Source organism: Doryrhamphus excisus, chromosome 21, assembly GCF_030265055.1.
Source record: "Doryrhamphus excisus isolate RoL2022-K1 chromosome 21, RoL_Dexc_1.0, whole genome shotgun sequence".
Lineage (NCBI taxonomy): Eukaryota > Metazoa > Chordata > Actinopteri > Syngnathiformes > Syngnathidae > Doryrhamphus > Doryrhamphus excisus.
The window spans coordinates 4,738,046-4,753,882 of record NC_080486.1 but is presented as its reverse complement, the minus strand read 5'-3'; the positions used below and the strand labels follow the sequence as shown (position 1 = coordinate 4,753,882).

At 40.5% G+C, this 15,837-nt stretch overlaps 4 protein-coding genes across 5 annotated transcripts; 2 read left to right on the top strand and 2 right to left on the bottom strand.

The window, feature by feature from the left end:
* Nucleotides 1-141: 141 nt before the first annotated feature.
* On the top strand, nt 142-2,188 carry LOC131108500 (zinc finger protein OZF-like). Of its 2 annotated transcripts, none has more exons than XM_058059475.1 (2): nt 142-249; nt 662-2,186. In XM_058059475.1, exons 1-2 carry the CDS (start codon nt 228-230, stop codon nt 1,867-1,869), a joined length of 1,230 nt encoding a protein of 409 aa, XP_057915458.1. In that variant the 5' UTR covers nt 142-227; the 3' UTR covers nt 1,870-2,186. The 2 variants fall into 2 exon arrangements, with proteins under 2 accessions (XP_057915458.1, XP_057915457.1); XM_058059474.1 differs by having other exon boundaries at nt 204-544; nt 662-2,188.
* On the bottom strand, nt 1,229-10,687 carry LOC131109141 (zinc finger protein 271-like). Its single transcript, XM_058060805.1, has 5 exons — nt 10,414-10,687; nt 8,272-9,557; nt 6,003-6,087; nt 5,762-5,887; nt 1,229-4,887 (listed from the first exon to the last, which is right to left on the bottom strand). Exons 1-5 carry the CDS (start codon nt 10,454-10,456, stop codon nt 3,347-3,349), a joined length of 3,081 nt encoding a protein of 1,026 aa, XP_057916788.1. The 5' UTR covers nt 10,457-10,687; the 3' UTR covers nt 1,229-3,346.
* Nucleotides 10,688-11,180: 493 nt separating this feature from the next.
* LOC131108512 (zinc finger protein 774-like) lies at nt 11,181-13,466 on the bottom strand. Its single transcript, XM_058059501.1, has 2 exons — nt 13,196-13,466; nt 11,181-12,070 (listed from the first exon to the last, which is right to left on the bottom strand). The coding sequence occupies exons 1-2, from the start codon at nt 13,371-13,373 to the stop codon at nt 11,271-11,273; spliced, it is 978 nt and encodes a 325-aa protein (XP_057915484.1). The 5' UTR covers nt 13,374-13,466; the 3' UTR covers nt 11,181-11,270.
* A 671-nt stretch (nt 13,467-14,137) lies between these two features.
* On the top strand, nt 14,138-15,774 carry LOC131108513 (zinc finger protein 239-like). The gene is made up of 2 exons (XM_058059503.1): nt 14,138-14,477; nt 14,684-15,774. Exon 2 carries the CDS (start codon nt 14,714-14,716, stop codon nt 15,677-15,679), a length of 966 nt encoding a protein of 321 aa, XP_057915486.1. The 5' UTR covers nt 14,138-14,477; nt 14,684-14,713; the 3' UTR covers nt 15,680-15,774.
* Nucleotides 15,775-15,837: the final 63 nt, after the last annotated feature.

Here is a 15,837-nt window from a genome sequence, read left to right as displayed (position 1 = left end):
TTCCGGTTTCGTCCACCCCCAACACACTTCTGCCAATCGCTACTCTGCTCACGCGAGACGGGGTACAATTTGTTTTGATTGACACGCCATGCGGCGAATCACAGGTGAGGATTTATGCATTATGACACCCGACATCTTGTGGTAGCTAAAAGTCACCAATAGGTGGCAGCATTCTAAAGTCATACGCAGTAGCGTCACCCAACAAACCCGGACGAGGAAACACCAAAATGGCGTTTGACGAAGAGGAAGGTATTGTTGTTGTCTTAATATGTGATTTTAATCCACGCGTACACGTACACACATATGTCGTGTAATATAGTAAACATATTTAATAATTGTTTGTATCTGGACACAATAATCCAAGCGCACTTTGACGCGTCTCGGGTTAGCTTAGTATGCTAGCTGTTAGCACATAGCCGTAGAAGTTGTCAACACATTGTTAAGCGGAGATAAAGTGTGAAAATGGAACTTTCTCCAACAAAAGAGGAGAACGAGCGACAACATCAAGTACTGGGCATTGTTTTCAAGAAGCATAGCAGAGCAGGTTTGTTTTATTATCACTTTCTATTGTCGATAGGAGTGTGTATTATTTTTGGAGGATAATTGACTGCTTATTTTTTCAACATCAACACTAAATCATTTGTCTTGTTGTGTCCTGCAGATGTCAGTGAAGAATATCTTCACAAAGAGCAACAGGGGTGGAGATCTAGAATGGAGCAGAAGGAGCTGCAGACCTCCTACATTAAAAAGGAAGAAGAGGAGCAGCAGCCTCCCCACTTTAAAGAAGTACAGAAGGAACCACGTCACATCCACATTAAAGAGGAAGCAGAGGAGCCACAGCCCTTCCAAATTAAAGAGGAAGTAGAGGAGCTACAGCCCTTCCAAATTAAAGAAGAGGAGGACGATTACAGAATCAGCCAGGAAGGAGAGTATCTTCAAGGAGTGGAGGAGTTCCCTGTGATGTCTGTTACTGTCAAGAGTGAATATGATGAAGGTGAGATGAGCGAATCGGAACCTCCAAGCGGCAGCTCGGCTCAACACAAAACAACAGAAGCTGAGGATGGAGACCACTGTGGAAGATCACAAGCACACAGCCTCATCGCTCCGCTCTCAGATAGTGACGACACAACGTCACACTCTCCCGACACGGACGACGAAGACTCTAAAGCTGATAAAACATGTCGTACTTACAACACACATTTTAAATGCTCTCAATGTAGTAAAACTTTTAATGACCGTAGTAATCTGAAAATGCATATGAGAATACACACAGGAGAGAAACCATTCACTTGTTTGGTGTGTGGTAAAAGTTTTACTCAGAAATCAAGTCTGACAGCACACACGAGGACACACACTGGAGAGAAACCCTTCAGTTGCTCAGTTTGCGGTATAACATTCTCACAAAAGTTTTCAATTGTGTCGCACATGAGAACGCACACCGGAGAAAAACCTTTTTGTTGTTCCGTTTGTGGTAAACAATTCTCTCACAATAGCAGTATGGTAAAACACATGAGAACGCACACAGGAGAGAAACCTTTTAGTTGTTCAGTTTGCGGTAAAAGCTTCACTGTGAAGGTAAACATGGTGTCGCACATGAGAACGCACACCGGAGAAAAACCTTTTAGGTGCTCAGTTTGCGGGGAACGGTTCTCCCGAAAGTCAAACATGGCATCACATATGATAACACACACAGGAGAAAAACCTTTCAGTTGCTCAGCTTGTGGTAAAAGATTCTATGACAAAAGTAGCATGGTGAAACACATGAGAACACACACGGGGGAGAAACCTTTTAGTTGTACGCTTTGTGGTAAAAGTTACTCGTATAAGACAAGTTTAACAGCCCACATGTTGACACACAATGGAGAATAAATATTTTTTTTGCGGATTTTGCTAAAAGATGGTCAAATCATAGAAGTCACCTTTAGTGTGTGTATACCACCAGATGCCCTCAAGACTTGACCCATGTTGATACAATACCTGGTAAATATCGTATGTCTGAAAATGTGCCTCATTGTCTTTTATTTCAATATGTCAGATATAAAAAATACATTTTGCTGTGAAACTTTAGTAATAAAGTTTATTTCATCAATCTGAGAACAGCATCATATCAACGGGTGTCCCAATTCCGATATGATATCTATATTGCATATATATAATCTTCTGGCAGTATCTACCAATACGAATATGAAGCCAATTGCAGTGGCTATCACTGCTAGAAAATCGTATCCATCACAACACAATATCAGTTATTATTATGTTATTGTCACTTTCAAAGCTGTTTCTTTGGACCGGGAAGCGTTTTTGATTACTAGCTAAACTAGCCTATTTTGCAGCCGATTTGTCAGTTTCAGTAAATTATTCACAAGCGGAAGCGTAGCACCACCTTCGATTGTGCATATAAAGCTGCATAAAACCCTCCACAGTGCAACCCAACACTCTGTTGGTACTTGCAGAAATAAAATCCCTAGGGAAAAGTAAAATAACTAGAAGAAACTAAGGTATTAATACTAATAAATAATAATAAAAAACAAGATGTCTTTCAATATGTTTCATGATAAAAAAAAAATATATATATATATATATTGTATAATATGTGCCAATTGACAAGTCGGACTGTGTTCTTTAAATTGTCCTCTATTCCAGTGAGCATGAAGAACTGCTCTTTCCCTGCTTTCAGCTTTGTTCCACAGGAATTGAATGAGTTCAAGCGCCATTGACCACAAGAGTCAGTTGTCCGCATGTAGGCCCCCTGCAATGTCTTCAGGTCGGACCTCTGCATTAGAACGAGGCATAACAGACAGGATTCCTGGCTGTGCCTCTGTATTTCATATTCGTCATAGAGATGTCGATGAATTCTTGTCTCTGGCATATTTCTCCATCAGATTTATATATTTATAATGACAGAAATTTACAGAGCATGAGGGAGAGCAGTTCAATTACAGCACATGTAGTGTTCATTTCCTGTTAACTAGCTTCAAAATAAAACACACTTTCAAATAACTGCTTTCCACTTCCCCACAAGTAATATGTATGGAGCCTATCCCATCTGTCTTCGGGCGAGAGGCGGGGTACACCCTGGACTGGTCGCCAGCCAATCACAAGGCACATATAGACAAACAACCATTCACACTCACATTCATACCTAAGGACAATTTGGAGTCGCTAATTAACCTAGCATGTTTTTGGAATGTGGGAGGAAACCGGAGTACCCGGAGAAAACCCACGCATGCACGGGGAGAACATGCAAACTCCACACAGAGATGGCCGAGGATGGAATTGAACTCTGTCTCCTAGCTGTGAGGCCTGCATGCTAACCACTTGGCCGACGTGCAGCCCAAATTGTAACTTAACTCAAAATAGTGACAACAGAACATGGATAAGGTTTTTCTCTAGCGTGTATTTGCATGTGTCTTTTTAAAGCACTCCTTTGTCCAAAACCTGTACCGCACACTGAACAGGAAAATGGTTTCTCCCCAGTGTGCACCCTCATGTGTCGCACAAGGCTTGTTTGGTAAAAATAGCTTTTGCTGCAACTTGAACATGAATATGGTTTTTCTCCAGTGTGTATTGTCACATGTGTTTTTAATTGACTCTTATGTGCAAAACCTGTACCACACACTGAACAGGTATATGGTTTCTCACCTGTGTGTATTCTTATGTGTTTTTTAAGATTTGATTGGTCATGAAAGCTTTTCTTGCAGCTTGAACATGAATATGGTTTCTCTCCGGTGTGTATTCTCATGTGTTTTTTAAGGTTTGTTTGGTTACGAAAACATTTATTGCAGCTAGAACATGAATATGGTTTTTCTTCAGTGTGGATTCTCATGTGCTGCTTCAAAAGACTATTACGTCCAAAACCTGTACCACACACTGAACAGGTATATGGTTTCTCACCAGTGTGTATTCTCATGTGTTTTTTAAGGTTTGTTCGATAATGAAAGCTTTTGTTGCAGCTTGAACATGGATATAGGTTTTCTTCTTCTGTGTGTATTGTCATGTGTTGTTTCAAATGATCATTTCGTGCAAAACCTGTACCACACACGGAACATATAAATGGTTTCTCACCAGTGTGTATCCTCATGTGTTTTTTAAGGTTTGCTCGGTCGTAGAAGCTTTTGTTGCAGCTTGAACATGAATTGGGGTTTTCTTCTTCGGTGTGTATTGTCATGTGTTGTTTCAACTGATCATTTCGTGCAAAACCTGTACCGCACACTGAACAGGGAAACGGTTTCTCACCTGTGTGTATCCTCATGTGTGTTTTAAGATTTGTTTGGATACGAAAACTTTTGCCACAGCTTAAACATGAAAATGGTTTCTCTCCAGTGTGTATTGTCATGTGTCTTTTTAAATTCTGATTTCGTTTAAAACCTATACCACACAGAGAACAAGTATAAGATTTTTCCTGATCGGGTATTCCTGTGTGGATTGTGAATTGTACCTTCTTAAAGTGTCTTTTATCGCACATCGAGCAGAAGTATGGTTCATCTCCAGTGTGTGCTCTCTTGTGCTCAAAAGTCTGATCACACTGAGCGCATTTCAAGCGTGTGTTGTCAGTGTGACATGTCTGATCAGCTTGAGAGTCTTCATCATCAAACGCCAGGTCGTCACAATCTGATAGTAAAGCTAAGAGGTTGTCTGCTTGTGGTCCTCCACAGTGGTCTCCATCAGCTTCTATTTTCATGTGCTCCGCCTCTATCTTCTCCTCACTTTCATCTTTGTCTTCATCTTCCGTCTTCACTGCGACGACGATCACTGGGAATTCCGCCAGTCCTTCAAGATGCTCTCTCTCCTGACTGATTATGTGATCCTTGTCTTCTTCTTTATTGTGGAGGGGAAGTTCTAGTCTCTCCTCCTTTTCTTTAATGCACTGATGTTCTTCACTGATATCTGCAGGACACCAGAAGACACACATGCTTTACAACAAATGTAAGTAAATCAAATGAAAAGAGATTCATTCATTTTCTACCGCTTTTCCTCACGAGGATCGCGCGGGTGCTGGAGCCTATCCCAGCTGTCTTCGTGCGAGAGGCAGGGTACACACTGGACTGGTCGTCAGCCAATCACAGGGCACATATAGACAAACAACCATTCACACTCACATTCATACCTATTGACAATTTGGAGTCGCTAATTAACCTAGCATGTTTTTGGAATGTGGGAGGAAACCGGAGTACCCGGAGAAAACCCATGCATGCACGGGGAGAACATGCAAACTCCACACAGAGATGGCCGAGGGTGGAATTGAACCTTGGTCTCCTAGCTGTGAGGTCTGCACACTAACCACTCGACCGCCGTGCCGCCCGACTTCAATTCAAAACGCCATTATAATCACAATAATCATAATAACATCATCTACTTCAAGCTAAAAACTGAACTTCCTGTCTTCCACACATCCGGAACACAATTACAGCAACACACATCAGCACATTATGTCTACCAAATTGAGTGATGCACATTTAAAGGTGACTGTAGGGGTGTTATTTTATGTCTAAATGGCTCTTATAATGTTAAACATATATAGAAGATCATAAACAATTTTTCTATGCGTCTAGATGCGTCAAAGATATTTGCTTTATGAATAAGGAATCCTACTTTGTAGAAATTCCGTCGGGAGGACTCAAAAAAATGAGGGGGTTAAAAAAGCAGAATGGTGTAATAAATTATTATAATAAAGTTTGAATTAATTAAATTAATCTTAGGTTTATTGTGCTGTTCTGTTCACTTGGACTGTGATGAAATGATGAGGACTTTGGTGGTTTACCTTCGTGGTCTTCGGTCTTCACAGGAATACCTCCCTTCTGAGCAATCCAGAGTTGTTCCTCCTCTTGCTCCTCTTTAACGTTGGGGGGCTGTGGACATCCTTGACACCCAATCAGGGGCTGTGCATCTGCAGGATACAAATGATTTGCATATTTACAAATATTATCCCTAGGAATTGTGTTAAATGATTAATATTAACATTAAAATACAATTCAACAATTAATATTAACATTGTAACATACCTTGACTGTGAAAAATATCAGTCGAGCAAACCTCCTGTTGTTCTCGCGGTCTCTCGTACTCCTCTCTTGTTCGAGACACTTCTTCCTCACCCGACGCCATTTTTCTTCAAAACACCTCCGAAATGTAGTCAGCAGTAGCTAGTTGTCTTTTTTTAATAAACTCTTTCATGCTTTTGGGGTTATTCCATTCTATTTAGTCGCCATCGCCATTTGCCTCGTGCAGTCTTACTTCTTCGGTTTTTTTAATGGCGGTGGTAGCCCAGCTACAGTTATTTGGTAGATTAGCACCACCTAGCGATGGTTTTATCACTAAAAATTCGTCGCAGTTTCACACGTTCTCGTAGCACTTGTAGTTTTACACATTTGTTTACATACATGCGTCATGTCTGCGAAGCGATGTGTTGATAACTTCCGGTAAGTGTTAGTTAGCTAAGAACTACAGACGAATGTGGATGACATCATAGATGAGCAAAGGACTTCCGGTTAGTATTTTGCTAGCATGCTTAACGGCACATGCTAATGTTACGGGTCCCAAACGTGGGCACCGTAAGGCAAAGGACTTCCGGTTTGTATTTTGCTAGCATGCTAACGGCACATGCTAAAGTTACAGGTCCCAAACGTGTGCACCGTAAGGCAAAGGACTTCCGGTTTGTATTTTGCTAGCATGCTAACGGCACATGCTAATGTTACGGGTCCCAGATAAATTACATGAACAGAAAAAATAGGTCGATGCGTTGCGTTCCCTTGCAGATTGCGTCTAAGGCAACACAGGAAGTGTTTCCGTATAGCGGTCCGGCTGCAACTGGAGAGATACGAAAGTTCCGCCTCACACCGTATCACACAAACTGCAAATCCACCTCCACCAATGTCAACAATACATAGAACCATCACATTTCAGAAATATTAATAATTTCTACACTTTCACATAGTATAATTACCTCAATAAACACTAAATTAGACTAACTAACTCACGCTGTGTATGAATAACCCAACGGTACGCATACCATATTGTAAACTAACTGGTTATTCTACATCAAATCAAATCAAATCAAATCAACTTTATTTGTAGAGCACTTTTCCTGCAAGGAGATGCGACACAAAGTGCTTTCCAGAATTAAAACAATTACCACAATTAAAAAGGAAAACAATGAAGAAAAAAGAAAGCCCCTCCTTCCCACCCTCCATACTAGACCCACACACACACACACACCCATCCACCCACACTCACACACACGCAAGCACACAATCACCCACATTAGGGAGACATGGCATGGTACTGAGGAACAAGGAAACGCCACCTTTGGGGCCGTCCACACTGGGAGAAGCTGCAGGCCGTGCCATCGGAGGACCAGCACCCGGGCCCTCCGACTCCGTTAGACGGGCGGACCCCCACATTAAAGGGAGGAACCCCCCAGCCGGCCGTGTCGAAGGGACCCAAGGATGGCACCCCCTCAGCATACCCAAACAGCCCCCAGTGTGGAGGACCCCCCTGAGGAAACACTGGAGCTGGAGCTAAAAACTAAGACCATAAAATAGGACTAAAAGATAAAACATAACACTGGAGTTAAAAACTGAAGATTAAGAGCATAAAATAGGACTAACAAGATAAAAACAAAACACTGAAGTTAAAAGGTGAAGAATAAGAACATAAAATAGGACTAAAAGAACATAAAATAGGACTAAATAAACATAAATAACATAAATAAACAACATAAACCCCCGACTCCCAAAAAACACGCTAACCGGGGATTTAAGACATCACAATTGTCAAATGTCTTTAAAATTAGCATTTATTTATCCACCTTTAGAAAAAAAACAAGGTTTACCATTGTGAGGAAGCCATATTTTAGTTAAAGACATTATAACGCGCTAAGGCCGCCTACTGCAATAACAGAGTGCAGAATGTCCGCCATTTTAGTAAGCAAGCGAGCACAGCATGGCTAGGTGCATAGCGGGTGATATGCTAGCTCCGGGTGGAGTATAAAATGAACTTATGACTGCGTTTGAGTCATTTCATTAACTTTATTTATTGAACAGAATGCATATATTAGTAGATTAATGTATGTGGCCTAACTTTAATCAGAAATATTAATCTAAAAAACGATACATGTAACAATGAGTCATGATCATCTATATTTTTTTAAGCATGTTAACAAACACAACAATGAAGCGGATGTTAGCAAAGCAGCTTCACTTGTTTCCGCTGTTCTCACCAGCACACTCGTGATTGTTAACCTGGTACTGATGAGAGAATCGTTTAATCGTTCACTTTCTCACTTGTGTGTACTTTTGTGTGCGCTTTTAAAAATTCGATCCTTACGAAACCCTTCCCACACACTGAACAAAAAAAACTTTTCTCCCCGGTGTGCGTTCTCGTGTGTCTTACGAGCGCTTTTCGCTCGCAGAAGCTTTTGCTGCAGACCGAACAGGCGTATGGTTTTTCCCCAGTGTGCCTTCTCATGTGTACTTTGAAATCGTGACTTTGTACAAATCCTTTACCGCAAACAGAACAGTTAAAAGGTTTCTCTCCGGTGTGCGTTTTCACATGCCTCGCGAGTGCCGTGCGTTCACAAAAGCTTTTGTTGCAGACTGAACAGGCGTATGGTTTTTCTCCGGTGTGCCTTCTCATGTGTCTATTCAAATATGGATTTGACACAAAACCTTTCCCGCAGAGGGAACAGGAGAAAGGTTTCTCTTGAGTGTGCATTCTTGTATGTGTCGTCAAATGCACTTTCTGAGAAAATCGTTTCCCACAAAGCGAGCACGCGAACGGACTTTCTCCCGTGTGTATCCTCATGTGGACTTTCAAATACTGATTCCGTATGAAACCGATTCCGCACACTGAACATGAAAAAGGTTTCTCTCCGGTGTGTATTCTCGTGTGCATTCTCATCTCAAACTTCCGTGTGAAACCCATACCACACACCGCACAGGAAAAGGGTTTCTCTCCGGTGTGTTTTCTTGTGTGTTCTGTCAACTGTGCCTTCTGAAAGAATCGTTTGCCGCAAACTGAGCACATGAACGGTTTCTCTCCTGTGTGATTTCTCAAGTGTCTTTCCAGATTTCCTTTGTTAACAAAAGTTTTGTCGCACTCAGAACATTTCCAGCGTGTGCTGTCAGTGCGACACGTGTTATCGGCTTTAGAGTCTTCATCATCAGTGTCACGAGAGTGGGATGTTGTGTCGTCATTGTCTGATAGTGGAGCTAAGAGGCTGTCTGCTTGTGATCCTCCACAGTGGTCTCCATCGGCTTCTGTTGTGCTTGGAGGCTCCCTCTCTCGCTCCTCCTCACTTTCTTCCTCATCTTCACTCTTCACAGAGACACTAATCACTGAGAACTCCCCCAGTCCATTAAAATACTCTCCTTCCCGGCTGATAGTGTGTTCCTCCTCTTCCTCCTTCATGGACGTGTAGCGTGGCTCCTCCACTTCTCCTTTAATGTGGACTTGCTGAGGCTCTTCTTCTTCTTCTTTAATGTAGGGGGGCTGTGGCTCCTCTTGATCCACCCTGCATCTCCACTCCTGCTGCTCAGGGGGGAGATGTTCTTCACAGACGTCTGCAGGACACAAGAAGACAAACACACACTTTAGAAAATTGACAGCTATGTTGTCATGGAGATGAATGTATTAGATCAGTGATTCCCAAAGTGTGTGGCCGTGGTGGTACTACAGCTGGGCCATAAGAGGTCATTAAAAATATTATTCATTTTTGCAAATATTATTTTTACAATTATTTTACTTAATTATTTCTTATTTTTATTTTATATTATTGATATTTTATTATTTTATTAATTATTATTATTTTAACAAAATATTTATAGGCCTAAGTAATAATCTATTGAGTGTTATTGACCTGTCATAATAGTATAGCAGTAGTATACTAGTAGTATAGTATAGTAGTATAGTGGCGGGAGATAGAAAGACAAAATTACGAGATAAAAAGTCGAAATCACGAGATTTGCTTAGTACAATTCCATGTGAATTCACCAGCAAATGAAGTATTTCATGACTTGTAAAGCCACACTTAAAGTACTAACAAAATGTACTCATAATTCATGTCTGAACAGGAGAGAAAAGCTGCTGCTGTGATTCTTCTACAAAGCTATCTCATTAATTAGACTTTTTATCTCATAATTTCGACTTTCTTATCTCGAAATTTTCATCTTTCAACTTTAATTTAAGAGATTTGGCAAATAAAAAATGGCATCATGCTACAAAGTCAATAGTTGCTACCTTTTCGGACCTCCCATTGGACAACATGGGAATGACATACACAAATATAAATACTCGTCTTCCTGTAGACATGGCCTAACGTGCATGCGCGATTATGTCACCAACAACCCTTCGACTACTAAATTCGGACAATAATCCAGCCCTAGTAAACATGTAAACATAGTAAACATGTAACCATACCGTCAATGTGTAGCTCGATTTGAGTCTTGCTAGCAGTAGCCATTTGTTGTCGTTCGTCGTCCTCTCTTGTTTGGGCAAATTCTTCCTCGCGCGACGCAATCTATCTTTCTAACATCCCGCATATTTCCTCAGCTGCCGCCATTAGTCGCTCCTTCACCAACTCGTTCAACACTTTGAATGTTTTAACTCGATTAGGCTTGTTGGTCGTCGTCCTTTGTGTCGCATTTGCCGTAAAGCGATGTTAACTTCCGCCTTTTTCTTCTTCGGTGAAAGTCGTGACGTTACACTACTGCCATCTTGCGGAGATGTTGCGTTATTGAATGAATCGTTCACTCGTTTTGGATTAATTACTTCTCCATAAAGGATTTGTTCGGATGTGGAATCATCACTGGATTGTTGTCAACTATCGCGTTGTTGTTGTCACGTGTTTTAAGGGTCCGAGATGACGTATTCCACAATGTAGGCTTATTATTCACAACCTCCGGGAACCGTGACACTCGGGTAACATCGGGAAAATCCGGTCGCTGTTAGACTGACGCCTTCAAAATAAAACACACCAGTGCAAAACCGGAAACCAGAGTACAAAATAAAGGCACAGAACGAAAATAAATGAGGAAAACTTACCTACTACTTACAGAAATGAGTCCAAACTAGGAACAACAAATAAAAAAAAGAAAGACAACACTCGTCTATCGTTTAAATCACAATCTACAAGTAGTTTATTCAACAGCTAAATGTCGAAATACACCAAGCACTTTTTTCTTTAAATCAATCAGTTTTAGCTACTCAAAACCTATATATATATATATATATATAATATTTATTATATATTATTTAATTAATTATTTAATAATTAGCTACATGCTACATTGTCGTGGATGTCCGTGTGCTGTCATACTTTCCTTACCACAAACCGAACTATTACAAAGTTTTCCTCGAGTGTGCGTCCGCACGTGTAATGTCAAAACGTCACGTCGAGAGAATGTTTTACCGCAGAACGAACAGCTGAATGGTTTTTCTCCGGTGTGCGTCCTCATATGTTTTACAAAAGTTGAATTTAAAGTGAATCTTTTACCGCAAACCGAACAACCAAAAGGTTTCTCTCCAGTGTGTATTCTCATGTGACAGACCATATTTGATTTCTCAGAGAAACATCTGCCACAAACTGAACAACGAAACGGTTTTTCTCCGGTGTGTCTCCTCATGTGGCGAATTAAAGCGCCGTTATTGGGTAAAGTTTTAGCGCAAACTGAGCAGGTCGTCTTGCCGTCCCCCGATGTCATGTCGTCATCATCTGATAGTGGAGCTATGAGGTGGTACGCTTGTGATCCTCCTTGATGGTCTCCATCGGGTTCTGTTGTCATGTAATGCGGTAAGCTGCGGCTCGAAGTCTCCGCCCCTGTGTTGACCTCACTTGGACTGAGATGAAGCTGTAAGAACTCCGCTGGTTTCTCTTCATGGTCTTCAGTCTTCACAGGGAGTTTTGTCAAGTTGGTGTCCTCCAGCCTGTGAAAATGCTCTCGCTCTTGAGTGAACTGGAGTTCTTCCTGTTCCTCTTCAATGTGGAGAAGTTGTGTATCCTCCAGCTTCAAAGTGGAGCTCACGCCCTGCAAGTGAGGGGGACATTCTTCTTGATGACCGATCAGTTTGTGGGTGTCTGCAGGACACAAGCAACAATCATAATCACTGCTATGTCTTGGAAAGTATAAATGGGGGTCAAACAAGCGTATTCACAACTATATATGTCAATTTAATCTAGTAGAAAACATGAACCACGTCAATTGTAGGCTACTAGGGAAGCAACTTAAATATATATGCCGCATCTGTATGGAAAACCAGCACGGCAAAATTATGAATGACACACAGAAAAATGTATTCATCAGGGGCGTCACTGGAGATGCACAGGATATGAATGAATGTAGTAGACATTCAAAAAAATCCAAAATATCCAAAAAAACAAATAAGGAACAAGAACCGGCATATAATTTTCCCACTTTTGGAAAGATTTATTAGAGATACTCAATTGTGTACTCAATTGTCTGTACACAAATGTACACAAGTACACACAATCTACACTGCAAAACCGCTGCTCAAGCTCTGCAACCATTCTGTCCAGTGGACAGTCATCAATTATATAATAATCATTATTATATTATTAATTAGCCTATTATTATTACTATCATCATTATTCTTCTTCTGATTACTACTACTACTGCTACTAGTAGTAGTAGTAGTAGTAGTAGTAGGCTAGTATTAGCCTGCTTACTGGCTTGCTTATTAGCCTGCTTTTGCCCTATTATATAAAATTTATCTGAGTTTTTTTGTAAAAAAAAAAAAAAAAGAAAAAATCAATAAAAATATCAATTAAAAAATATCAAATTATTTAGGGGGAAGGTTGAAGTTGATTTTGTGCAAAAACATTTCATGTCTTCATGCAAGACACACTGCACACTCACAGTTTAAGCACCGTTATCGGCCATATTCAATGTGAAATTACACATGAGTACAACACTGCCCTCTGGTGGACAAATTGCTAAATATCAATTAATGTGTACAGTAGCGTACAGCACCGTTGGTGTCAATCCAATTTTTCTTTTAAATTGTTGATTATGAGTATACTAAAATTAGGTTTAGGTCCTCCCACAGCCATTGGCTGTGTGTAGTTGAAGGTTTATGGTCAACTTTCGAACGTAATGATGTCGAATTTAGCAGTAGAGCGCCACCTACAGCTTTGAACCGTTCAACTTTACTACGAACAAAAGCAGAATGTTAGTAAAGATACCTCCAATATGTAGCACAATTTGAGTCTTGCAAACAGCTTCCAGTTCTTGCCGATGACGCTCCTTCTCCTCTCTCGTTCGACAAAGTTCCTCCTGGTACGACGCTATCGTTCTTTCAAACAATTCCAATATATCGTCAGCGGCCGCCATTAGTCGCTCCTTCACTAACTCTTTCAACATTTTGATGTCGTTTTTTTTAAAGATAAGTGTTGCTACTTTTCTCCCTTTTCCTTCTAACGTCTTCCGCCTTTGTTTTCTTCATTTGTTTATTAAAAGTTGTAGTGGTGAATTACCGCCCCCTCTGTCGTATTACAGCATTACATTCTCCATCATAGTCTTATAATGGTGTGCTATGTTGTTAAATTATTCACAAGAATAAAGAATAAATTAAATGCAAAATCACTAATGTTTTTTAATCCAATAAAAAGTATCGGTATCAGAATCTGTATCGACAATAATGGCTATATAGTTACTTGGTATCGAATGTATACCAACATTTGTTTATCAAAAGTGGTAGTGGTGAATTACCGCCCCCTCTGTCGTATTACAGCATTACATTCTCATCATAGTCTTATAATGGTGTGCTGTATTGTTAAATTATTCACAAGAATAAATAATAAATTAAATGCAAAATCACGAATATTTTTAAATCCAATAAAAAATATCGATATCAGCATCTGTATCGACAAAACTGGCTTTGTAGTTACTTGGTATCGAATGAAAACCAACATTTGCGATTTCGTTCAGCCCTACACTGAGCTGCACTGCTCACGTGAAGATAGTAGTCTTTGTTTTGATTGACACGTCATGCGGCCAATCACACACGAGGATTTTTCATACAGCCGCAATCTATCGTGTGATTGCCAAAAGTTACCTATAGGTGGCAGAGTTGTAAAGAAATACATGGTAGCGCCCCTAAGCTAAACAGAACAAGAAAAAAGCAACATGGCGTTCGGTGGAGAGGACGATATTGCAGTAGTGTTTATTTTATGTTCTTAATCCATGTATACACGTACATATTTATGCTTCGTAACATATTAAACCTCGTTAATAATTGTTTGTATCCGGTTTTATTAGTCTAAGCTCATTTTGACGCGCCATTTTAGCGTGCTAGCTGCTAACAAAGAGACGTGGAAGTTGTCAACACATCTCTAAGCAGAGACAAAGTGTGAAAACGATAACGAGAGTAAGAGGAGGAGCTTTCTCCAATAAAAGAGGAGGTCGTCGACGTCAGCTACTGGACGCTATTTGAAGAAGCATCAAATTGTTTTACACAGAGAGCAGGTTTGTTTCATTGCTCCACTCTTCTCGGTTTATTGAAAGATTGTGTCGTAGCTCGTCTCCAAGTGACTTGTGTTTAAATACACACTTTTAACACAACACACATGAGGAAAATAAATACATTTAAATTGTATTTAATTACTTTTCTTCTCTTTTAATAGTCCTATATACTTACTTTCTTTTAAAGCATGTCTTCTTGTGTTCTACAGACTCCTGAGCAACAGGAGTGGAGCTCCAGGATGGAGCAGGAGCCCCCCTACATTAAAAAGGAAGAGGAGGAAGAGCCACCGCCCTTCCACATCAAACAGGAGCAGGAGGAGGATTACAGCATCAGTGAGGAGAGAGATTATCATGAAGGACCGGAGGAGTTCCCAGTGATTTGTGTCCCTGTGAAGAGCGAAGATGATGAAGACGGAGTTCAAAGTGAGATGAGAGAGGCGGAGCTTCCAAGCAGCTCATCTCAACACCTGACAATACAATCTGGCTGTGGAGGATCACAAGCAGACAACCTATTGGCTCCGCTATCGGATAGCGACGATACATCACACTCTCCTGACACTGATGATGACGACTCCAAAGCTAATAAGACATGTCACACCGACAACGCACACTTTAAATGCTCTCATTGTGACAAAACTTTCAATGACCGCAGTAATCTGAAAAGACACGTGAGAAATCACACAGGAGAGAAACCTTTCATGTGCTCAATTTGCGGTAAGAGATTCAATCGAAAGGTACACTTAACAATACACACAAGAACTCACACTGGGGAGAAACCTTACTCCTGTTCGGTGTGTGGTATGTGTTTTGCACAACAACAATATTTAAAAATACACATGAGGATACACACCGGAGAGAAACCATTCTCTTGTTCAGTGTGCGGTATAGGTTTTGCGCAAAAGCAATATTTGAAAATTCACATGAGAATCCACACTGGGGAGAAACCTTTTTCCTGTTCGGTGTGCGGTAAAAGTTTTGTACAAAGTCATGATTTCAAAATACACATGAGAAGACACACTGGAGAGAAACCGTATTCCTGTTCCATTTGCAACAAAGGCTTTTGTGAAGGAACGGCTCTTGTAAGACACATGAGAACACACACTGGTGAGAAAGTGTTGAGGTGCAGTGTGTGTGATGAAAGATTCTCTTATAAATACCAGGTTGATAATCACAAGTGTGCTGGAGAGAACAGCAGCACTAAATGAAGCTGCGGGACAAGACTTTCATACCTTACTTTTTAACATCACAAAACATATGACATATAATATGTGGCATCATTATTGTATGTGTAACACAACATTGTTACATGCTTCTACCATTTAAATGTAATAAAAACTTTTAAAGTGTCACTTACTGAATATCT